Genomic DNA, 26305 nt, shown 5'->3' with positions numbered 1-26305 from the left:
TGGTTTTAATCCTGGTTTAGTCCTGGTTTAGATCTAGTTTAGATCTAGTTTAGGCCTGGTTTAGTCCTGGTTTAGATCTAGTTTAGATCTAGTTTAGACCTGGTTTAGTCCTGGTTTAGATGGTTTAGTCTCCTGGTTTAGACCTGGTTTATCCTGTTTTAGTTTTTAGTCCTGGTTTAATCCTTTTAGTCCTGGTTTAGACCTGGTTTATCCTGGTTTAGTCGGTTTAGACCTGGTTTAGTTTCCAGTAATGAGTGGAATTACTGAAAAAAAAAAAAAAAAAAAAAAAAATGGGGATATAGCCCAAAATGTGAAAACAGGAAAATACCGCCGTGTAATCGATTTATTTCAACAAAGTAACTGTAATTAATTTACCACTCATTGAAACAGTAACTGTAACCGAATACAGTTACTCATAATTTGTACTCTGATTACGTAACTCCGGTACATGTAATCTGTTACTCCCCAACACTGTCCAGTCACACACCAGTGCATGCAGACACTGGGGGTGAGGTGGGTTTAGTGTCTTGTCCAATGACACAACAACATTCATCTGTGGGAACTGGAAATGGAATCACACTCATGACTTGTGGGTCAGTGGATCCGACCACTCAACCAATAATATGTACGTCAAAAGCAGGATTTGAACCATCAACTGAGCTACTCACTTCTTCCAGTCTTGTTTTTTTGTCCTAACTTTCTGTATAAAACTTTCTTAATCACAGACTCAGGTCCCGTCATTGCAAAAACACAATTATGTTATTAAGGTATTTATAAGTCTGCTTCTAGTTTGTGTCACTTTGAGCCTATTACTGTAATTATGTGATTAGAGGCCATTTTCTGCTTTATTTTTGTCCAGCTCTGACAGCCTGACCTCTCCTCACTCACAGCAGCAAAACACCGCATTTAGTTCATTCGGAGACCGCGACAGATGGAGGAGAATTGGTCGAAAATAATAAGATTAAAAATAACACATATAATCCTCATTTGGTCGTAAGCGTAGCGTGGAATTAAACGAAGTCTCAGGCCACAGCACAGCACCGGCTCGCGGGCATCGGGGGGCCCCATGAGAACGCCGGACTCGCTCAGATTTTCCACCCAAACTCTCTTATGGGATGACCCTGTTGTGAGTCTTAACCCGGTCCCAAGAGAGGCGGCCATATTTGTTGCATAAGCGTTCACTGTAAAAAAAAAAAAAAAGCATGACCAGCTTGATCTGGACGTTTTGCTTGAGATTCGCATTAGTTCTTACAAAAATACGTCGATCTGTGACATGCGTTTCTAGAACTGATTTCAAAATGTCGGTGAAGCTCAGCAGTATCTTGAATTTTCGATTCACTTTCCCATACACTTTTTGAAACATTCAAATATTTAAGGTACTATTTTGGACTCTTGTGAGTTTTAAACGTTGCTAGAATGCTCTTACCTCTTCAAAAACATGCCAGGAGTTGTGTTTTGTTTCATTCACGCATGTCTGAGTAACCCTTTATCATTAGTCTGTCTATATGTCCAAAGCTCAAAATGCTCTGTTCCACCTTGTGATGTCATGAAGGAGTAGTTTTCAAATCAACAGCTCTTTTTACCTTTGGTTCAGTCGAGATTGGCGATTCCAGGGCTGAAATGATCCACATGACTTTAGTGAAGGTGAATGGAGTTTAATGTCGGTCGTGGATAAATCCGAGTCAGTATCGCTGACATCCGTTGTAAATGTGTTCCATTGCAACAGTTGGGGAAAATATGGATGCCCAAGAAAGTTTAAAGTTTATTTTGTTAGCCATATTAACATACATAAAGTACTCCAACAGAGACGGCGCATCATGTAAGTATAATTTTGTTCATTCAAGTATTGTGTAACCTAGGCTCACATAACTTAAAATTTGTGTTGGTTTAACGGAAACATTAGCAGAAGTGACTACTGATACAATTATAATGTTCTGTAGGTTATATGTGTTACTGTGAACACTGCCATTTTTGCTGTGACGTAAATCCAACCGACTCAGTCTGCACTGAACTAGCCCGAGTTTGTGTTTCTAGACCCTGATTTGATTGGCCGCTCCAGCGCATTGTCCCGAGGTGGAGGTCGGTTTTCCAACAGTTCCGAGCACAATAGAAAACAGTGGAACACTTCCTGTATTATCACATGACATCATAAGGTGGAACAGGGTGTTTTCTGTTTGAGAAAATAACTTTCTCGCCTAAATATGCAGGATTTGTGTGTTAAATATGTGTGAATGAAACAAAACACATCTCCAGGTGTGTTTGTGATGAGGATAACATAGTGAACTAGAAAAGCACTCAGAGAGCGCAGACCTCCGCCAAGGACTACCCCCATTTTTTATATAAATTGCGATAAAATTAGTCTTCTGGATCAGATCCGGATCAGCCTTTGGAATATGAAAGAGGATCCCATTGTCCATCCCTGACTCAAATTTCATGGGGTTTGGTCAATAATTAACCGAGATATTGAGAAACAAAATTTTTGGCCCCATTTACCACAATGTTAACTAAAATTTCAAAGTGATCCAGATTCCAGGATTTCTTCCTGATCACCCCCAAAATGAAATCAGTTCTTCCTTTTCACATTTCCAACAATCCTTCCTGAAAATTTCATCAAAATCGGTCCATAACTTTTTGAGTTATGTTGCTAACAGACAAACAAACAAACAAACAAACAGACAAACGCCGGCAAAAACATAACCTCCTTGGCGGAGGTAAATATGAGCCCTTTAATAGAAGCTCACAGCTACATGCGAGCTCATATCCATAACATCATTGTTTTAAGTCCAAAGCGCAAGTTTAAAACTCAAGATTCAACTTAATGTTAGTGGTTTATAAAGTTTCAGAAACAGATTTTACTTAAAATGGTAGGTTTTATGGTCATTAGTCTCCACAGAGCTGAGCAGCCCTGAGCTTTCAATTTGTTTTTTTCGGAATGTCTATGTGAAAAATTTATGGGAAAATTTGTAACAAAACCGGGGGGTGGGCCGTCACTGTTGAGCTCCATACAGTCACAAATTAACCTGAGATGCCATAAAGCATCATATAAGATCAATACCAGGATACATTAAATCAAAGAGACCTTTTAGGTTTATTACAAAGTGATATTGGTTGTATATTATCTGGCAACTCCAAATTCTGTGTTTTTGCTTTCAGACACAATAAATAGGTTGATACTAGGGCTGGGTGATATGGAGCAAATAATATATCTTGATATATTTTGCTACATCTCGATATACGATATATATCTGGATATCTGTACAGGAAAAATAACCCCCCAAATCTCCTGCAAAAACAAATCTGCCAAATTCCACACTATCTTTTTTTTACTGAAGTACAAGAGGTCGGCAGTTCATGTAGGAACAAAGTGCTTCCACCACATTTACAAAAAATCTGTAATTACATAAATAATAATTTAACTGTAAAATAAAAGAAATGATACATATTGCCTTCTTTTCATTCATAAATAAAACAACTCAACTCAAGCTCATCTTTGCATGAACTCTGTTAACTGTACAGTACTGTACGAGCTGTGAGGTTTCCCACAATCCAGATGTTTCCAAACACTATTGTACAAGTGACACTGCAGCAGATTATTCATTAAAATCTTCTGCATAAATAAACTTTACATTACTAAACTTTACAACATATAAACCAGAACAACTATAAAACCACATCAGCCCGTTTGAGATTATAATGTGTTTAATGCAGTTTGGGCACGTGTTTACGTTTTACAGAAACAAAACTTAAAACCCCATGGCTCATTTGCATAAACAGCTGCTCATCGGACTAAAGGACACGACTCAGTGGAATATGAGTGTTTTCTCTGTGACAGAGGATGTGCTGTGTGGAAAAGGTTCGTGGTGCTTGAAGCTTTTCAATGGTACCAACTTTGGGTATTCACGGCGGTAGTGAGGAGTGAAAGCAAAATCAAGAAGGCGGAGGCGATGACAGAGAAGACAAACAAGTGAAGCAGTCAAATCAGAATTAAATATAAGAATTATATCGATATATATGGCATGTCAAAATACATATTGTGTTTAAAAAATATGTAATACTAGAAAAGCACTCAGAGAGCGCAGACCTCCGCCAAGGACTACCCCCATTTTTTATATAAATTGCGATAAAATCAGTCTTCTGGATGAGATCCGGATCAGCCTTTGGAATATGAAAGAGGATCCCATTGTCCATCCCTGAGTCAAATTTCATGGGGTTTGGTCAATAATTAACTGAGATATTGGGAAACAAATTTTTGGCCCCATTTACCACAATGTTAACTAAAATTTCAAAGTGATCCAGAATCTAGGATTTCTTCCGGATCACCCCCAAAATGAAATCAGTTCTTCCTTTGCACATTTCCAACAAATCCTGAAAATTTCATCAAAATCGGTCCATAACTTTTGGAGTTATGTTGCTAACAGACAAACAAACAAACAAACAACAAACAAACAGACAAACGCCGGCAAAAACATAACCTCCTTGGCGGAGGTAATAAATGCCCACCCCTACTTGACACCCATGTAAAAGTATACCAACTTTAACATGTGTCTTTCTTAAAGCTACACTGCGTAACTTTACTGGCAGAGGGTCCACCACCTGCTTGTATTTGTGGAGATGTTAATGCTTTGGGCTGGAATGTTCTATTACATATGCCAATAAACTTACGTATCTACATAAAGACGTCACCAGACCAAATTACAATTAAGATCTGTGTAGAGGCAACCCGAGATACAGTAAGAACGTATGTTTACGAGGTCTTACTTCAGTTACAAAACATAATGAAATAAATGCTAGACAGATGTTTAATGCTATACTGTGTAACATTTTAGATACACGTTATGGAGATAAGCAGGTGACAGACCAGAAAAGTTACACGGTGCACCTTTAAAGCCAACTCAGAAAATTATACCAAAAAAAAGTATGTTACAACAATAAAAACTTCATGATAGCTTCCTGTGCTATGGGTAGGAGCTCCTTTAAATATATTAGGCTAACTCTGGCTGCAGGTTGCCATGTAGTTGTTCCAATAATAGGCCCATGGAAAAAAGCCCATGTAACCTTGAGCTTGTAGAGGATACACTAAATATGTGCGTGTAATTTTTAGTCCAAGTACATGTATGGGATCAGGTATTATAAGGTCGGTGGTATTACACAATGTAAACCCTATAGGCCAAAATGGTCCATGTACCATTCGTTCTTTTGCATTTCAGTTAAGAATGAAAAACAATAAAATAGGAAAACAGCTTCATTAGCATTCATTTCATTATTCTGTTTTAGTGGCAAACAAAAAAAAAAGATTTTGACCTCCATTTCCAATATTTAATTTAAAGTTTATTTCACATAACACCAATCAAAAAACAGTCTTGGTGCCTATTTTAATTTTGATATTTTATTCTCTCTGGTTTAAAATGCCCAGGAGGTTCTGCTGCTTAGCGCACAGTGTGTGAATTCTGTGTCAAGTGCACAAAGAGTTTATCGACTCTCAGTGATCTGTTTCTCATCATGGAGTTCAACAATGACTTTCTAAGATGCTAAATTAAACACGTCTCCATGAAAGAAGAAAACATGTTTGTCCACAAAATTGCAACTTTGCAACCTTGTAAATTGCAATTTTTCAGATAAGTCCTTCTACCAGCAGAAATTCTGGGGCAAATAAACCAGAGAGAATAAAATATTTAAAAAACTTAAAATAGACATGATGACAAATACGTACTATAGTGTGGATGGGGTCTTAGTGTCACAGCCACGATTTAGCCTTTATTTTTCATTGAACTGTATCAAATTGATTTGAAATATATCGTATTGAATAGTATCAAATCGTAAGCTCACTGTATCGAGATATGTATGGTATTGTGGGTTATGTATCGAGATATGTATCGTATCATGGGTTATGTATCGAGGTATGTATCGTATCGTGGGTTATGTATCAGGTATGTATCGTGGTATGTATCGTGGGTTATGTATCGTATGTATCGTGGTTATGTATCGTATCGGGTATGTATCGTGGGTTATGTATCATATCGTGGGTTATGTATCGAGGTATGTATCGTGGGTTATGTATCATATCGTGGGTTATGTATCGAGGTATGTATCGTGGGTTATGTATTATGTATCGTGGGTTATGTATCGTTATGTATCGAGGTATGTATCGTGGGTTATGTATCGAGGTATGTATCTGTGGGTTTATGTATCGAGTTATGTATCGTATCGTGGGTTATGTATCGAGGTATGTATCGTATTGTGGGTTATGTATCGTGGGTTATGTATCGTGTTATGTATCGTATCATGGGTTATGTATCGACGTATGTATTGTGGGTTATGTATCGAGGTATGTATCGTGGGTTATGTATCATATCGTGGGTTATGTATCGAGGTATGTATCGTGGGTTATGTATCGTGGTATGTATCGTGGGTTATGTATCGAGTTATGTATCGTATCATGGGTTATGTATCGAGGTATGTATCGTATCGTGGGTTATGTATCGACGTATGTATTGTGGGTTATGTATCGAGGTAGTATGTATGTATCGTATGTATCGTGGGTTATGTATCGAGGTATGTATCGTATTGTGGGTTATGTATCGTGGGTTATGTATCGTAGTTATGTATCGTATCATGGGTTATGTATCGAGGTATGTATCGTATTGTGGGTTATGTATCGTGGGTTATGTATCGAGTTATGTATCGTATTGTGGGTTGTGTATCGTGGGTTATGTATCGAGTTATGTATCGTATCGTGGGTTATGTATCGAGGTATGTGTCGTGGGTTATGTATCGAGTTATGTATCGTGGGTTGTGTATCGTGGGTTATGTATCGAGTTATGTATCGTATCGTGGGTTATGTTTCGAGGTATGTATCGTATCGGCATCTTCTGAACGATACCAGCCCTGCTCATCACAGTCATCCAAGCGCACACGAAAACACGCCATCTTTACAAAGCATCACACGATCAACGAGTGACGAGGGAAATTACATTCCCCCATTTCCATAAAAATGAGCTTGAGTTGTCCTATTTGGAGATAATGAATTCTGATGGAGGAGATTTTGATTGGATTGAGAACAAAATTACTTCAACACCTGTGAATCAACCATCCACTTTTCAATCCTGGTTATGGTGATTTATCTGCTAAAGGTTCTATATTACACAAAACTGACTCTTGTGAGCTTTAAGTCATGTTAGAATGTAAAAACACAGTGGAGCACATGACATCACAAGTGTGAATGTGTGAATAAAACAAAACACAGCCCCAGGTATGTTTTTGATAAGTAAACGACATTATAACATAGATCAGAAAACAGCCTAATATGGACCCTTTAAATATGTAACATGTAACTTTTCTAGTGGAGGATTTGCCACATGTTTGTCTCCATGGAGATTTTTTAGCTTTGCCTGGAAATATTCTTCATAGTGGCATTAAACTTGTCTATTATCTCTTTATTTATTTTTGTATTAGGTTTTCAAAGACCTGAAAAATCTAACGCATACTGTTAGCAGTCAGTGGGATCGCCTACACACAGATCTGACCTGTAACTTAATCAATTCACCGACCTGTCTATAAGGCAATAGAGATCTTTAAAGCCATATCAAATGAATGAATGAATAATGGCCTTTATTTGTCAATTTCTTCACATGTAGGAGTAAACACTGCAGCATAACATGAGGATACAGGAAGGAGGAAAACCAAGAGAACAGCCCCACACCATGCTCCTATCGAGGCATAGTACGGCAGAGTGTGCTGTTGTCGTGGAGTTTTTTCTGCAGTCAAAACACAGTACAAACTAAGGCTGTGCAATTAATTGAATTTTGATCGCAATTTCGATTTGTGTGTCAAACGATCTCCAAACTCATACAATCGAGTTGAAACAATTTAAGCTTAACAGTTAACAAGTTTATTTTGGGATACTGTTCATATAAATAAGTTTATATCCAGTTGTTCTACAATCTCTATATTTGAAAAAATAAAATAAATAAATATAGTTTACTTTGGACACATTTATGTTTTTCTATGCTTTATTTCATGTTCAAAGTATATTTTATTTATTTTATGTTTAATACATCACAAAATTGGTTCATATTTGTAACCTATATTTGTTTTTAATTTGAAAGTTTTGTATAAATTATCAATAAGAAAGTCTTTTTTTGGGGGAGATCATGATTTCATTATTGACCAAAATAATTTTGATAATGTTTTTTTCCATAATCGAGCAGCTTTAGTACAAACATTTCACAGGACGAGCAGCAGGGTAGGGGAGTGGTGTGGAGTTAACCCAACGTAGGCAGGCAGCCATCCAGATCCACAGCCATGTGGTGCTGGATACAACAGACCCACCCACCAGGTCGGGGGTGCAAAGCTCTGAGGTGTACGTTTCAAGTACTGTGTGGAACATTCCAGGTAACACAAAAATATCTCTATGGAGCCAAGCAGGTGGCGAACCCTCCATCCACCATATTACGCTATTTTCTGATCTATGTTATAATGTTATTTCCTTTTGTTTCATTCACACATGTCACAACTCACAAACCCTGCATATTTAGGCTGAGTTCTTCTCTCAAACAGTAAATGCAGTAAATAAAATAAAAGTAATACAGGAAGTGCTCCACTGTGTTTTGAGCCTCCACACACCTTCACTAGAATCATTTCAGCTCTGGAATTGCCAAAATCAAGGTGGAACAGAGCATTTGGAGTAGACAGACTAATAAAGGATTACTCAGACATGTGTGAATGAAACAAAACACGTGTGTGAATGAAACAAAACACAGCTTGAGGTGAATTTTACGTAATATAGTACCTTTAAGATCTGTGTGTAAGAAGACAATGAACAGGCCCCACAGTACTCCAAACGTAATACTTGTTAGTCCCATTGTCCGGTGGAGGTTTTGAAGCACGGACAAGAGCGAGCGGCATTGGTTAAGTGAAATGGCCTAATTTGTCTTGTGTGATTTTGATAAATGATGGTTCTACAGCGCGGTGACGTGTCCGATTAGTCACCGCACAGGAAGAGCTCTCCATGAAAATCTGCGCGGTGAAGAGTGGAGAAGAACAAGAGCACGGAGGTCAGGTCTGAGAGGAGAGAGAAAGAAAGAGGACCGCACTGACAAGCTGTAGCACCGAGAGAGAGACAAAACTGCAGGTATACTACGAAACTTTTTGGTTGGGGATCTGTCACCTGAGATGCTGCTGATTGCTCTGCCTGGAATGTTCCATAGTATAACATTAAACAGCTCTACCTTACATTTATATGTGGTTCTATAGCTCAAAAAATACCTTGGAAAAACATGCATATGACTGTGAGTGGGGTCGCCTCTCCACAGATCTGACCTGTAACTATAACTTGGTCTGGTTTGGTCTCCATGAAGATAGAAAGGTTTAATGCCATACTGTGAAACATTCCAGACAAAGCAATAACATCTCCATGGAGAAAAGTATTTGACAGACTCTCCACCAGAAAAGTTACACAATGCACCTTTAAGAATCATTAAAATCTACTGTATTCAAGACGTAAGGAAAAAAAGATGTATTGATATTGTTTTGGAGCTACGCAAAAATAGGATATATGGAGTATACTGTGTTTATTGGAGAGAAGGTTTAAGACAGGGTTGTCAAAGTCAAATTCACAGCGGGCCGAAATATAAAACTGGGACTAAGTCATCGGCCAAACTAAATATTTATTGAACATTTTCAACAACATCTGCATGTTTTCTCTTCTTTCGAGATATGTAACATTAAACCTTTTCTTAAAATCAATGTTTAATAATAGTTTTGCTTAAACATTGAATCCAAAACAAGCATCATATAAAATAATAACAAAATATTAAATAATGCAGCAGGATACAGATATAGTTATCAAATATGTATTAGGTATTTGATATGATCTCGTGGGCCAAATATAATTATATTCCGGGCCAAATTTGGCCCCCGGGCCTGAGTTTAACATGTCTGGTTTAAGAGGTAGTCGTTTGGATACATGGTAAAGGTCCTAAATTACGCAAAATTCACTCTTTGAGCTTGAAGACATGTTAGAATGTTGTTGCCTCCTCAAAAACATTTTTATTATTCGTCTGTCTACATCTCCAAAGCTCAAAATGCTCTGTTCCATCTTGTGCTGTCATGAAGCAGAAGTTTTCAAGTTAACAGCTCCTTTTACCTTGTATTCAGTAAAAATGGGCAATTCCAGCACTGAAATTATCCAAATATTGCAGTGAAGGTGCTTTTAAAGGGGCTTTAAAACACAGAGGAGCACTTATGTTATTAGGTTCTGTTTTCAGACCAAGAGTTTGTTTTCATACCTGACAGTTTGGACTATTCACTAGCGGTTTTCCTCAGAGTGGTCACATAATGTTTCTGAGACAAGTCTGCTCAGTTGATTTATACAAGTTTTGGTGCTGTCTTCCTACCAGAGGAAGCAGGTATGAAGGTATGTACTGTAGGTATGTCAGGTATGAAAACAAACTCTCAGTCTGAAAAAATAACCTAATAACATTATCGGAAGGCTGCATGAACCTCACTGGACTACAGAGGAGCACTTCAGTGTTTTTAGTTTGTGGGCCTGTTTATGGGTAAAAATCGACAAAATATTTTATTAGCAGTGCCTTTTGTTTAGATAGTGATGGCGTTTTGGAGCTTAAAAAACGCAAAAATCTGAACCCACCCTCCAGATTGGAAAAGCTGAACACGCTCCGCCGTAGCGTTTCAGTCTACACTGCCCAAGACACAAAACTATGATCAGATCTGCTCACATCGTGTACACGTTTATGTCACATACCATACATCACCCCCTAGCCATCTGGCATGTATACACAATCGAATTCCACACACTTCTGCGTCACCATATGCACGCAGATTTCCTCCCGAAAACACTTGTCTAAACACGGAATAAAAAGTGAAGACGCGACGCCACATTTGCATCTTCTGTTCAGACCGTCCTCATACAAACGTAGCCTGAGAGAAGAACTCAGACTAAATATGCAGAATTTGTGTGTTAAACATTTTTAAATGAAACAAAACACAACTCCAGATATGTTTATGATCAGGAAACAGCATTATAACATAGATCAAAACATAGCGTAATACAGAACCTTTAAAATCAAGGCATTTCTGCTCTCATCCAGAAACTATTTTAGTTTCTGTTACTGGCCTGAGACACCAGGATTTACACCACACTGAGTTAAATAAGTCCTGACCCAAATGGAGGAACATTAAAGTCAAACTCCCCACTACTAAAATTTCACTGACTCACCTTCTCCACCGTTGAGAACCTAATTAGCATTTGATTGGCTTGATCTCTCACTAGTCCACAGCGTGAAGATGCTCCTGCAGACAGCTGGTAATTTAAGTCTCAATCCCCCATTTCTGTTCAAAGAGGGATTCGCACTTTCACTTTTCACAGAAGCTCCCTTCATCTGTTTCTCAAATCAGCCCTTCTCTCTTCCTAAAATCTGCTCCTTAATGTCTTCAAATGACTGTTTTAAGATGAAGGTGGACAGAAACCGCTTGATTTTGAGCCCAGTAATGATGAGGTTATTCAGTCTGGAGTACTGCTTCAAATCGTCAACTTTCCACTCTCCTCTCCAAGTCTGCAAGTTTTTATCCTTGTCCGTGTTTAAGATCCTCAGCCGTTTCACCTTCTCCATCAGCTGGAGAGTTCTGTTTTGCTGCAGCAGCTGTCTTCTCCATCAGAGTGGAGTGACTTCCTGATTTCTGTGGCATCATCCTCATCTGTTTCTTTTGGTTGTGTCTGCTGATCCGTAATTGTAGCCACAGCTTCTGCTTACTGAGGTCAAGAGTATCCTCTGTCACTGGGCTTTTTCTCTGTGATATTTTAAGGTAAACACAGGTAGGTAACTGGTTTGTAGGGATGGGCTTTCAATTAAATTTTCTTAATCGATCGTCAGGAGAATTAAGGATCGATTTTCAATTAATCATTAACGTTTTTATATTAAAATTATCATCATTATTATTACTATCTGCACTACTAATCTGCATAAATAAATTCAACTTTACGACATATAAACCGTAACCACTCAAGAGCCACATCAGCCTGTTTTGACATTAGTATGTGTTTAATGCAGATTTGCGCAACTCTCACAGAAATGAAACTTAAAACCGCATGGCTCATTTGCATAAACTAAGAGAAGAAAAAACAGCTCTTGTGCTGTGATGCGGTTCAAATTCTGTCGGACTAAAGGACACGACTCGGTGGAATACATGTTAGTGTGACCATATTTGCATTTGTCAAAACCAGGACACCGTACGGGGGGTGGGAGGTAGGGCCTCGTCATCGACATTGAGCTACTCTCATCTGGCAAAGCTTTTTAATGTTTTTCAGTGTCCTGGTGAGCTTTGAGGTCCCTGGCACCCCCACTGGACACTGAAACATATGTGCTGCTTTGTACACTGTGCACATGGCCTCACACTTGTCTCAACCGGGACAAAAAGCGGGGAATTTCTTGTACAAGTCATCGTTAAATGTGCATTTGCGCTTCGGCGTGTTGCAGACTGACCAACTGTTTGTGTCTGCTTGCTCCTTCTGAGTCCAGAGAGAGCTACGAGAGATGCTCAATTTAATGGCCCAATGAAAGGTAATGAAAACCCGGACATTTGCATCACTTTATTTAAAACTAGAAAAGCACTCAGAGAGCGCAGACCTCCGCCAAGGACTACAGTCCCCCTCATATTAATTGTGTTTTCCATAAATATTTGTCTCGTATCTTTCAATTTGGAATATGAAAGAGGATCCGATTGTCCATCCCTGAGTCAAATTTCATGGGGTTTGGTCAATAATTAAACGAGATATTGAGAAACAAAATTTTTGGCCCCATTTACCACAATGTTAACTAAAATTTCAAAGTGATCCAGAATCCAGGATTTCTTCCGGATCACCCCCAAAATGAAATCAGTTCTTCCTTTTCACACTTCCAACAAATCCTGAAAAATTCATCAAAATCGGTCCATAACTTTTTGAGTTATGTTGCTAACAGACAAACAAACAAACAAACAAACAAACAAACAGACAAACGCCAGCAAAAACATAACCTCCTTGGCGGAGGTAAAAAGAAACAAAAAACAGACGGCCAGGACAGGATGTGGAAAATGGACGTTTGGTCACCCTACGCTACGCACAGCATCCTACATTTGGTTTGTCGTTTAAAAATTTAAGTAATCGACAAAATTCTTAATGATTAATTACTGATTAATCGACTAATCATGCCCATCCCTACTGGTTAGCATTTAGGTTAACCACTGGCAGTGCTCTGCTCGAGTAGAACCGAGCCTTGATCCAAGTGTCCAAGTTCCAAGCTACATTGGTGATACTTTACTCTTTGATTCATACAGTATGTGTGTACAATCCCTCAGTCGTCCAGGTACAATCCACGGCAAAAGGAGAAATTCAATTTGTCAAGTGGACAAAAGTTTATTTTTAGGTGGATACTTCCCTTCAGGCAGATATAAGGATGTGTCCACCAGCATGTGACCTGAACTGAAGAAGCAGCTTGGATGAGCTGTGAAATGTATTCGATTTAATAAACTTTTGTCCAGTTGACAAATTAGATTTTTCCTTTTGCCATGGATTCATGCAGTAGTTATTGTCAATAACAGTCAAGTTTTTATCCAAAGCTAATTTACAAACATTCAAATAGGACGCGAAACCACTTCCAAGAACTGGACACTGTCTCAATAATAGTGTTAGTAATCGTGAATAATTGTGAAATTGTAACTGAGCTCTAATAGAAGTAAAAAAATAAATACCTCTATTCAGGAAAAAGGTCTGACATTGTCCCGTTCATATGATTTGTCAGTATTTATCTGTACCTGCATGTACCAATGTTTTTTTTTTCTACATTACTCAACACAACTGGTACAAGCCTGAAAATCCCATTATGATATTACAATACAGTCTGTCCAGCCAATAAACTCATATAATACAATCCTGTGATGGTGCATTGCACATCAGCACATTTCCTAACATCATAATGGACTTAATAGACTCGCTCATGGCTAAAAACAACCATTTTAAAATAATAAACCTGGTCCTGAGCCACGTTCCTGTTGGCCACGAGACTCATTGACTTTGCACTATTTTCTGCTGGAAGCGCACTCCACCTGCATTTCACAAATTGAAGGAGGAGCACAGACTGAAAGTGTGCATTTTCTGATGACCAGAGCCTCAGACTAAAGAGATGTGTCAGGTGTGACCTTCACGTCAGGAGGAGAGACCCCTCTGGGCAAAGCGGAGCACAGAGAACCGTTGAGAAATATTATTCAAGAGGACAGGTAGGAAGACGTCCAGGAGTGATCGTTTAAAGAAACCGGATTACACCAGTGACTAGTCTGATGCACTAGTGTGATATAATGTAGTTTCCTCATCGCAAACTGACCTGGAGTTGTGTTTTGTTTCATTCACACATTTAACACACAATCTTTGCATAATTAGGCTGAGTTCTTCTCTCAAACAGAAAACACTCCACCTTGTAATCTCATGTGGTAACATAGGAATTTCCATATAAAATTTCCAGTCCAGAGTATTTTACAGGATCAGCACTTTTAATAGCTTTGTATTTTTAACGTACAAATGTCTCACTGTCTCATATTATGATTGATGTGTGAGAGTTTGTATTCTTCTTGTGCTGTTTTTTTTCTTGGCCAGGTTGTAATTGCAAATGAGTCAATTAGCCAGTCTGGTGCCACCTACTAGGGATGGGCATGATTAATCGATTAATCGATAATTGATCATTAAGAATTTCATCGATTACGTTAATTTTAATCGACAAACTGAATGTAGGTTGCTGTGCGTAGCGTGACCAAACAGGGTCTGTACATGTGTCTCTGCACTCAGAAGGAGCGAGACACAAACATTCGGTCAGTCTGCAACGTACCGAAGCACAAATGCGTATTTAACGATGATTTGTACAAGAAATTCCACGCTTTCCGTTGCGTTCGGGACAAGTGTGAGTCCATGTGCACAGTGTATAAAGCAGCACATATGTTTCGGTGTCCAGTGGGAAAAAGTTTTGCCAGGTGAGAGTCGCGCAATGTCGATGACGAGTCCCCACCTCCCTCCCCCCGTACGGTGTCCTGGTTTTGACAAACGCAAATCTGGTCACACTAACCTGTATTCCACTGAATCATGTCTTTTAATCTGACAGAAATTGAACCACATCAGCGACACAAGAGCTGTAGTTTTATCTTCGCTGAGTTTATGCAAATTAGCGATGCGGTTTTAAGTTTTGTTTCTGTGAGAGTTGCGCAAAACTGAATTAAACACATTATAATGTCAAACGGGCTGATGTGGCTCTAGAGTGGTTACGGTTTATATGTCGTAAAGTTGAATTTATTTATGCAGATTAGTAGTGCAGATAGTAATAATAATGATGATCATTTTAATATAAAAATGTTAATGATTAATCGATAATCGATCGTTAATTCTTCCGACGATCGATTAAGAAAATTTCATCGAATGCCCATCCCTACCACCTACTGCCTCTACTCAATTCTCTCATTTCTCTCCAGTGACTAGGTCAGAAATCAGAATACACTAGACGGTTTACAAGAACCCCGGACGTTGTAGACCGCACACCGGCCAATCAACGAAAAGCTGTGAAGACATGACGTCAAACTCGTTGTGTCTGTCTGGGTCCCTTTTTGTGGAACACAACAGTAAACAAAACAGTCAAGATGGATGTGGACGAAGACTGACAGTCTATGTTGGCAAAGATTCCCGAGATCGAGGATTTTCAAAGACACCGCTGAGTGTTCCAGCGCACTACATACATCACAACCAAATAGCAGCGATTGGTTAAATAAAAAAAGTACCCGCCTACTGTTGAGCGAACAAATCCTAATGCTGCGAGGTCAGACAGTTTCCATGAAGTGAAACCGGCTGATGAATTAGGCTAGATCTCAACTGACTTAACTGGTAGAATACTGAATACATAACACAGCCAAATAATGCAGTATTGCTCAAGCCTGTGTAAATGCGACAAAACACAACTCCAGGTCTGTTTTTGATGGGTTAACTGCATTATAACACGACTTAAAGCTCACAAGAATCCATTTTGTGTAATATAGGTCCTTTAGATGAGTTGAGGCAGTGGTACCTGTGGATGATCCTCTTGGTGCGCAGGTATCCCAGGGCCAGGGCCAGCTCACACACGTACAGTTTGACGGTGCTCTCGGAGAAGTGCACGTTCTGCTGCAGGTGGTACCTCAGGTCTCCTCCCAAAAGAAGGTCCACCACCATGAACATGTCCTCCTCATCCTGGAATGAGTACCTGCAGGACACAGAGAGAGGGGGGGGTAAAAGGTAAGCAGGGTCAAAGGAGGAGCTTCATTCAATTCAGAGCATTTAACCAGCTGCAGGTATCCATTGGAGGGGCGGACAACTTCACAGCTCTTTGTTGTGATGATGTTTACAGTGTCGTCAGCTCCCACTGGGCACCACAGTTTTCTATAACCAACTAAATTAAACCAACTCCACATCAGGACTAAACCACAGATGAAACAAGGACCAAATCAAGACAGAGTGAACGCAGCAACAAGAATTACTTTTGGATTTATGTGAGTTTATGGCAATCGACAGTGTGAAGCTTAATCTGCTTTCTGATTGAACCAAAACACAAAAACTTATCACACTGAAGAATTAGGATGCTCAGAATAATTCCAAGCCTAACTTTCGATTGCCAAAAACCAAAATTCAAAATGAAATACTTTTTGTTCTTATCAATACAATCTTATTTGATTTAAATATTGTTACTCTCTGTTTGAGGAAATGTTTGACCAGTATTTGACAAAAACGATTAATATATGTATTAGGGATGGGCATGATCGATTAATCGATAATTGATCATTAAGAATTTCATTGATTAAGTTAATTTTAATCGACAAACCGAATGTAGGTTGCTGTGTGTATCGTGACCAAACAGGTCTGTACATGTGTCTCTCTGCATCAGAAGGAGCGAGACACAAACAGTGGGTCAGTCTGCAACGTACCGAAGCACAAATGTGTATTTAACGATGATTTGTACAAGAAATTCCAGGCTTTCCGTTGCGTTCGGGACAAGTGTGAGTCCATGTGCACAGTGTACAAAGCAGCACATATGTTTCGGTGTCCAGTGGGAAAAAGTTTTACCAGGTGAGAGTCGCTCAATGTCGATGACGAGTCCCAACCTCCCTCCCCCCGTACGGTGTCCTGGTTTTGACAAACGCAAATCTGGTCACACTAACCTGTATTCCACTGAGTCATGTCTTTTAATCCGACAGAATTTGAACCGCATCAGCGACACAAGAGCTGTAGTTTTATCTTCGCTTAGTTTATGCAAATTAGCGATGCGGTTTTAAGTTTTGTTTCTGTGAGAGTTGAACAAAACTGAATTAAACACATTATAATGTCAAACGGGCTGATGTGGCTCTAGAGTCGTTACGGTTTATATGTCGTAAAGTTGAATTTATTTATGCAGATTAGTAGTGCAGATAGTAATAATAATGATGATAATTTTAAAATAAAATGTTAATGTTAATGATTAATCGATCGTTAATTCTTCCGACGATCGATTAAGAAAATTTCATCAAATGCTCATCCCTAATATGTATGAACAGGCAATATCTCTGTTGTCATTACTGCTAAAACAGACACAACAGATGTAGGTACATGTTAATACTTTGCAGCTGATGTCATCAACTTCCCGGATTGTGGTGCTAACTGTCGACACTGTTCTGTCTGAGATTTGTTACACTTTAATCTGAGATTAATTTTAACACAGTCTTTAACACATAATCTAACCAGAAAGATCTGCAACAGAAAGAGCAGATTTTTACTGTTAAACAAGTCTCTCTCAGGACCGGGTGAACCTTCAAATTGATCACAAGCTCCCGAAAATGTGCTGTTTAAATCCATTTTGTGTTTCATCTTACTGCTACTGTGTGCATGGTAACTGAACATTCTGCCAGTACACATTCATGTTCAGTCTGATGTAACTGCAAAGTATCAATTGAAACAACAAGAGGAAAAATAATAATACTCTAAAAATAATCTTTTGTGATTACATTAGTGAAATCAGGCTTTTTCCATCACATGTTGCAGTCAGTATTTGTCCGTCCTGGCCAAACGGTTACACAACAATATTTAACAGAGCTTAATAACAGCTTAGACCGATGCTTTGAAACACTGCCCACTTCCCAGCTTCAGTTTATGTTTTTCTATTGAACAAGCAGAAAGAGTCCTGCCATAGCGCTCGATTTATTACACCTATTGAATATCACTTATGTACAGTGAACATTTTGGCACGAAAACGGCTGTCAGCAAGTGGGATCAAAACCGCCCAAAAAAGTCACCTTGATGGCTAAACGTTCAGTGTTTTTGTGGATGAGGATTAAAAGGGGAGACTTTGAGAACACTTTGGCTGTTCACAGAAACTCGAGATGACATAAATTTAAAACTTCAAAGTCCCATTGATGTGGTACAACTCCAGTTAAAGGAGAAAATGTTCTCATAAAAAGGAAGTGGCCATTGTATCATGTGAATAGCGCTTTTAACAGGGAGGCCATTTAGTTCAAATTTGGTGACTGGTTTCTGGTGGTGCCTGCAAATGAAAACGCATTTTCACCGCATTTATCCCTGTGGGGAAAGGCCCGGTCACCAGAGGCTCGCTGTTAGGCACCCACCCCAGGTCTTCTTCCGGTGAGAGGCCCCGGTGACACCAATTTGAGCGACATAATTGGTCTTGATGTGGTGCTCATCATAAAAGGCTCCTGAACCGCTCTTAGTCCGACCCGGGATTGTGTTTATTGATGTTGTGTGCTTATACAAATCAAACTAGATTGGATTGAAAAAAAAAAAAAAGTAGAACTAACTGGTGAGTGAAAGAAACAGATAAACATACAACTATTTAAAACTTGGTGATTCATATTTTGTAGTTCATAAAAGCAGCCACTTTGATTAATAGTTTGATGTGTTGTTGTTTTGGCCAAACCTTCTTGTCCTTGTCAAAGCCTGATCTCATCAGATCTCAGAAGCTAAGCAGGGCTTAGTTAGTACGGTATTTTTTGGACAATAAGGTGCACTTAAAATCCTTTAATTTTCTCAAAAATGAACAGTGTGCCTTATGTATTAGTTCTGGTTGTGCTTAATGACCTTGAAGATGCGTTCATGCGTCGATGAGAATGTAAGTCTTTTCATTACAATGTCTCATTTCTGTTAATCCACTTTCTCCATAATATGCCTGAATTTGCCTCATGATGCATTCACTGTCCAGTCAACATTTACATTGTCCCCGTATCCTATTTCCACCCGTGGTGCATTCAAGGGAATTTTCAGTTTTTGGTGAGAAACATTATCAGGCCGTCATCAGTGTTCACATTGTATCACTGTAAATAGGTTTAATTTAGGTCTTTCTTTGCATTTTTACTTGTGTATATTCGTATTTCTTTATTGAAATATTTACATTATTAATGTCATAATTATCAATGGACATTTATATAATTGCTTCATTTTCTTCATTACTCGTAGTATTTAATTTCTGTCTTTATAGCAACCATGAATCAACCATGAACCTGTCATATACATCAATAAAGAGTGCTGAAGTGTGCTCTGGCGTCCGGTTAACTGCCATTTCTGAGGTCAGAAGTTTGTCTCCTTCCCAACACCTCATTTATAGCACCGCTCCACTATTTAAAGGTTGTATGGAGGATTTTTTTTAGTTTCAAACTGTCAGTGAAAGATTAAAATATCATTACGCAGAGCTTTGTAATTATGATGACCAAAAAATAAATAAATGAAAATCTATCAACTGTGGACGTGTTGAGGCCAGATAAACATCAGCCAATAGAAAACGAGGCTCCCTCATTTTCTATTGGCTGTTGAGTTGTCAATCAAACTCCCTAGTATAACTGACTCGTCGGAGCGCGGGGATTACGTGGTTTACGCAGCGGTTCTTAGAGGCTTTTTCGAACTGTCGCTTCCTCGCAATTCACACAAAGTTTGTCGTGACGGCGGACGAGAATCCACGACCGGTTCGCCCCAAAAGAAAGTCCGTTTTTTTGAGGTCACTGAAAGAAGAAGAGAAGGGGGAAAAGTTGCAAAGCCAAACTGAGGTGATTCTTGGAGATCTCGTCCAGCGATGGAGCGACCGAAGCAGACGAAGGGTCTAAAAACTGACGCGTCGGTCGCTGAATTACTTCTAAACAGGTAACTTCAACACTAATTCTGAATGCGCACAAGGACTGTCGCTGTATTTCTCTTCCCTTAAAAAAAATCCTCTATACAACCTTTAAGAAGGACTGGTGTAGTAGTAGCAGTTGTTGTAGTTGTAGTAGTTGCAGTTGTTGTAGTAGTTGTAGTAGTAGTTGTAGTAGTTGTTGTAGTTGTAGTAGTAGTAGTTTACCATCATCATTTAAAGTAAATGAATAATGCAAAGTTGTAAAGCGACTTTGAGCATCTGGAAAAACACTATGTACTGTAAGACTAATACATTATTATTATTATTATTCATTTGTTTTTCATTACAGTGTTTTTAGAATTGACTGCAGCAGTTATGACTATTGCAATGCGATAAATTGCACCGCCCCGTTAACCACCCAAACATGCAAAGCTATTTTCCAGCTTCCGTGTGCTTTAGCATTGGTCACAGCACAATCTGAGTCCATCCATCAGGCTCCATCAGTCGGGCCTGCATTAGCTCAGACCAGCGCGGCCCATTTGTGTAGCAGCTGCACAAATCCTCATTGATTTAACATGCTGAGGTTCCCACTGGGAGCACTTTTTAACTCCCTTTCAACGATAAGCTAATTAGTCTCCCTCCGCACAGAAGAGCCATTAATGCAAAAAATAACAACAAACGCACGACTAACTTTCCATGACTCGTCCAAAGCCCCAGACTCGGAGGAGCAACAGAAATACACTCTTAGAATTGTAAAAACTCGGAATGAAGACGCAATTCATTTAGTTACGAGTGGGTGTTCATGGTAGAAAATGTGTATCTGTATCTGTAAATGTGTAGTCATTTTCAATTTGGCGGTAGCAGCCTGAGAAACTAGAATTAATACTAGTGTAGGGTTGTCAAAAGTATCGCAAAGATACTTTTAATGAAACTAGACACTAAATTTGAGCAGGTATCGATACTAAAAAAGTCACACGACGGAAATGAGCCTTTCCTGAATGTGTTTAGAACACAGGTGTCAAACATAAGGCCCGGGGGCCAGATCCGGCCCTCCAAGACCTTTAATGTGGCCCTTGGGTGATCTTCTACCAAAATATTTAAATTATATTTTCTATTAAAATATTGTTAATTTTCTGCGGTGCTGAGCATAGCAGCGTCTCCAGCGTCTCTGTACGTGGCCCCTCCCACCAGAGCAGCACAAATGAAGACTTGTCTCTTTCCAAACGCTCTTAAAGGAAGATCGTTTTGACTGTTGACCGTGAAAACCTCATCAGAAAAATGTCCAAAATGAGAAAAGTGGAGCCGAGTGCAGGATTTTCTTATTCTTATTCCTGTTTACATACAAGTTCATGTTAAAACATTGTGTTGAAATTGAATTTTTCTTAAAATTTCAGGTTGTTCATAGTATTATAATATTTTGTATAAGAAAGAGTTCATCAATTAAAAAAGATTTCTGTAATAGATTTGTGTTTCTCTGCACAAATATTTGAACTTATTGTTATTTTTGGGGTTTATATGCCATGAGTTTTCTGATCCGGCCCCTTTGGGATTAAAGTAGGTTGGATACGGCCCCCGAACCAAAATGAGTTTGACACCCCTGGTTTAGAATGATCTTGAGTAGAAGTAGAAGAGCACATAGACTAGTATACACACACGGACACTATGGAACCAACCTGGACCACTGACGATTATATACAAATATAAGACCACATGGGAATAGAAAAGAAACTACTCATCGAGCTGTCCCCGTGGAGTCTGTTTTATTTCTTTTTGGTCTGTCTGAGAGGCTGCCAGAGCAGATGACGTTACTACGTAAACTTTTACACCTGGCAAGAAGATGCATCCTGCTTCAGTGGATACAGGCAAAACCTCCATCTGTTACACAATGGTACAGAGAGACTTTTAAAGTTTTCCCAGTGGAACGCCTCAGTGCGCGCTTAAAAGGCAATTCAAACACTTTCTATAAAATATGGCAACCCTTTCTGGACCACCTACCTCAGGACTTGGCTGATGTGCTTTATAATGGAGGCTCCCAATTTGTTTTTAATTTGAATCAATAATTGTGCAATGTTTATTTCTTTTTCATTTTAGCTCTGACTCAGACCTTGTGACAATCTTTATCCATTTAGTTCTATGCAGACTAAGCTGTGCTGGATTGTACTGTATTGTTCTATTTTGTTAAAGACAACAAATTATTGTTTAAAAAAAAAAAAAAAAAAAAAAAAAAAGAAACTACGATTTAATGCTGAAAATTATATTCTGCTGTCTAAATAAATAATGTTGCTTTTGTTTTATTATCATCAAAGTATTAGAACTGTACTGAATATTGAGTCTATTCCTTAGTACTGAAATCAAGTTTGAGATTTTTGTATCGTGACTAGGGCTGCTTTATTATGGAAAAAATCATTTTCACAATTGAAATCATGATTATTCAAACAATTATTTTGTAGATGCACGATGCATTTTTTCAGCATTTCTCTCTAAAAAAACACTTTGTTATTGATAATTTAGACAAAACGTTCAAAATGAAAATAAATATAAGCTACAAATATGTTCCTTAGAAGAGTTTTGCAAAACATAAAATTAATAAAATATAGTTTGAAGATGAAATAAGGCAGAAAAACATAAATGTATCTAAAATAATCTATATATCCAGCTGTTCTACAATCTCTATATTTAAAATATAAAATAAATATACTTATTTATGTGAAAAATATCCCAAAATAAACTTTGTCAGTTTTATCATTTCAACTCGATTATATGAGTTTGGAGATGGTTTGACACACAAATCTAAATCGCGATCAAAATTCAATCTCACAGCCTTAATCATGACAGCACTAATTTACCCTGCACTGAGCTGAATGAGTCCTGCCCTAAAGGGAGGAGTTTAAACCTGAAACTGCTCTGACTTTGTTCACATTCTAGTCTCATTATAGGTCGTTCTGCCCTCTCGTGCTCTGCCAGACTCTCCTCACCAGTGGTTGCCAAGTCCATTTCATTATAGCAACTTTGGACTTTTATTTTTTTCTTTTGGAAAGTTGTATGGTATGATCCTTTTATCCTTTTTTCAGTTGTTTCACATTAATCGACTCAGTAATGACCATATACAGTCTATAGAAATGACTGAAATATAAGCTGTTAACTGTTCACTGCATTCGCTCTCCAATTTTATTTTCAGTAATATGCGCAGGATTTGGCAGCAAAAATCCACTGCTTGCTGGAGTGACGTGCAGCTATTCATCTGAGATGCAGACAACTTCACAGCTCTTTATGGCGATGAAGTTCACGGCGACATCAGCTCTCATCGGGACTTGTAAACGTGCAAACTCTAACATAATGATCCACGGGTGTCCTAGATTATAACTGTATAGCAGGTTCAAGCCTTTAAAGATGCTTTCCATAACCTTTCTGGTGGAAACTTCACCAACTGCTTGTCTCTATGATAAATCGCACCATCAGTGTCATCTTTTAAATCACTTCTTAAAACAAATTTTTATCATTTGGGCTTCCTTTAACTGGTTTTAGCTAGATTTTATTATTTGTTTTAATTCTATTTTATTAACCTATTTATTATATTTAATTGAACTGATTGCTTCATTGTCTGATTTTTGCTTTCTGAATGTTGTTTTTATTGTTCTTTGTTGCTTGTACAGCACTTTGCAAACCTTGTTTTGTGCTTTATAAATAAAGATTCATTTATTATTTAGTTATATTATAATAATATTGCTTTGCCTGACTGTGCCAGTCTTTTCTATCTCAGTGGAGACTGCCGTGGGTTCTTTTTAATGAAAAAATAATAATATGGCGCAGTCAAAATAGTGTTTGTGATTTTATTTGCAGAAGTGCACAAAAATAGTGAAAAAAGAAGAAAAAAAACCCAGATATATTTACAGGTTATAGTAATATATAATAATAATTAAATTCCAAAAATTCCCTTGGGTCGGCCAATGGGCACACAGACTGAGGGGCGGCGGACATGGAGTAAAGCGTGAAAATGAAAGAAGGGCTATGGAGAAAGGAATGTTTCTCCATGTACCTCCATCGCAACAGTCAGGTGTGCACTCCTGACTGTTGTGATGATGTGTAGAAACCTCAGGGATAGCGGTAAACAACTGGGTAAGTAAAACGGCACTCTGGCCTCCCCGCGCGGCTGACGGGTCTACTCCATCACAGAGACAATCAGGTAATGCCACCAGGCCATGATACGGGTCAAATCTGTGGTGAGGCAAGCGCAACCTGAAGTAAAAATGCAATAAAACACACGTAACTGAATAAATATTTGATACATAACATACAGTAGTGTAACCTAAGATCTAAGATGAAGATGGACAACTCATTGCTCTTTTTTGAACTGGTCACACAGCTCCAGTGGTTATCTTGATTTGGAAATCTTTGGAAAATGGTTGTCCTAACTATATTAACCTGTGAACTTGGACCTCCTGCATTAACTCAATCAATGAAGCCTGGTCCATCTCCACTGTTAGCAATGATGCGCTGGTCCTCGTCTGTGATTGGCTACTGTCCTGGGCCGAGGGGCATTGACTGAGCTGACTCCAAGCAGTCTGAGGCTCGGATAATGCTGAGGCCACTTAACCTGGGACCGCTCCAACGCTGTAATGGAGAAACACTATCTGTCAAGCATGTTAGCATTTTCCAAAGTCAAAAGACCAAAAGATGCCAAGCAAAATGAATACAAATACACAGAGACTCAGTAACCACTGTTGGGCAAGTGACTTTAAAACTGTAATGTGTTTTTTTACGGCTTGTTACTGTCATTTTAAAGTAATCTGTTACATTACAATATTATTGTATTTAAAATGTAAGACATTACATGACTATTGCAGCACTTTTAAGTTACTCTCACCAAAATAACTGCGAAGATGCTGAAGTTTTGCGCCGTATAAGGGCTGAACCAGGACTAAACCAGGACTGAACCAGGACTGAACCAGGAGTAAACCACAGCTGAACCAGGACTGAACCAGGAGTAAACTAGGTTTAAACTAGGTCTAAACCAGGACTAAACCAGAGCTAAACCGGGACTAAACCAGTTCTAAACCAGCACTAAACTAGGACTGAACCAGAGCTGAACCAGAACTGAACCAGAACTGAACCAGGACTAAACCAGGTCTAAACCAGGACTAAACCAGAACTGAACCAGGACTAAACCAGGACTGAACCAAAACTGAACCAGGACTAAACCAGGTCTAAAAAAAAACTAAACCAGGGCTGAACCAAGACTGAACCAGGACTAAACCAGGACTAAACCAGACTGAACCAGGAACTGAACCAGGTCTAAACCAGAACTGAACCAAAACTAAACCAGGTCTAAACCAGGGCTGAACCAGGACTGAAACAGGTCTAAACCAAGACTGAACCAGGACTGAACTAGGTCTAAACCAGGACTGAACCGAGGACTAAACCAACGACTAAACCAACAGACATTAACAGACAGTTGAGTTATTTGACGGTGTTTTATAATGAGATAGAAGAACACAAAGTCTAAAGTCAAGATCTAAAGTCTCAAGACAAGGTCCATTTCTGTCCTGCCAATGTGAATTATTAGTATCAATACCTCCTCAAATGAGCATCTACAGTAGTTTCTGTACTAGCTTCAGTGCCAATTAGTATCTGATTTTCAATACTTTTGACAACCCTAGATCTAAACCTGGTCTATTACAGGTTTAAAGTACAACTGAACCAGGTCCATAATAGGACTACACCAACCATAGACTGTATAAAGAAGTGTAGAAGTGTAGCGTCACCTAGAGCGTCCACCTCCAGTCAAATGAAGCTCATTGAGGATGGCAGTTATAGAGGCAAATCTGGAGCTGAGTAGTTCCATATTAGGAATTCATATTTAGATTTAGATTTTTTTTTTTTATTTGCACATATAGTAAAAACAACATTTCAAAAAAGTAGAAACAAAAAATAAATAAAATAAAAATGACTGCGCAGGAGAGAATGAGAAGACCCTATAAACATGATTTTAGCACAGGGGTGGGCAAACTTTTTGACTCGTGGGCCACAAAAGATTCTAAAATTTGACGGAAGGGCCGGACCAGGAGCAGATGGATGGAGTTTTTTGGTAATGCACCTCATAAGAGAAAAAAATAACATGGAGAATATAGAAAACATATATTGAAATATCCCATAAT

The 26305-nt window shown here is 38.7% G+C and overlaps 1 protein-coding gene across 1 annotated transcript in view; it reads right to left on the bottom strand.

Annotated features, from left to right (window-relative positions):
- stk32a (serine/threonine kinase 32A) overlaps positions 1 to 26305 on the bottom strand; it is a 209080-nt gene that overhangs the window by 129404 nt on the left and 53371 nt on the right. The window contains exon 2 of the mRNA XM_055149060.1: positions 16095 to 16268. Coding sequence (XP_055005035.1) covers positions 16095 to 16268 — 174 coding nt within the window. The remainder of the gene's footprint in view (positions 1 to 16094; positions 16269 to 26305) is intronic.

This window comes from Boleophthalmus pectinirostris, unplaced genomic scaffold (assembly GCF_026225935.1).
Source record: "Boleophthalmus pectinirostris isolate CB_2022bp ecotype Guang Dong unplaced genomic scaffold, ASM2622593v1 HiC_scaffold_12, whole genome shotgun sequence".
In the NCBI taxonomy this organism is placed as follows: Eukaryota; Metazoa; Chordata; class Actinopteri; order Gobiiformes; family Gobiidae; genus Boleophthalmus; species Boleophthalmus pectinirostris.
The sequence above is the reverse complement of the archived record's forward strand: the minus strand, read 5'-3'. Positions and strand labels throughout refer to the sequence as shown.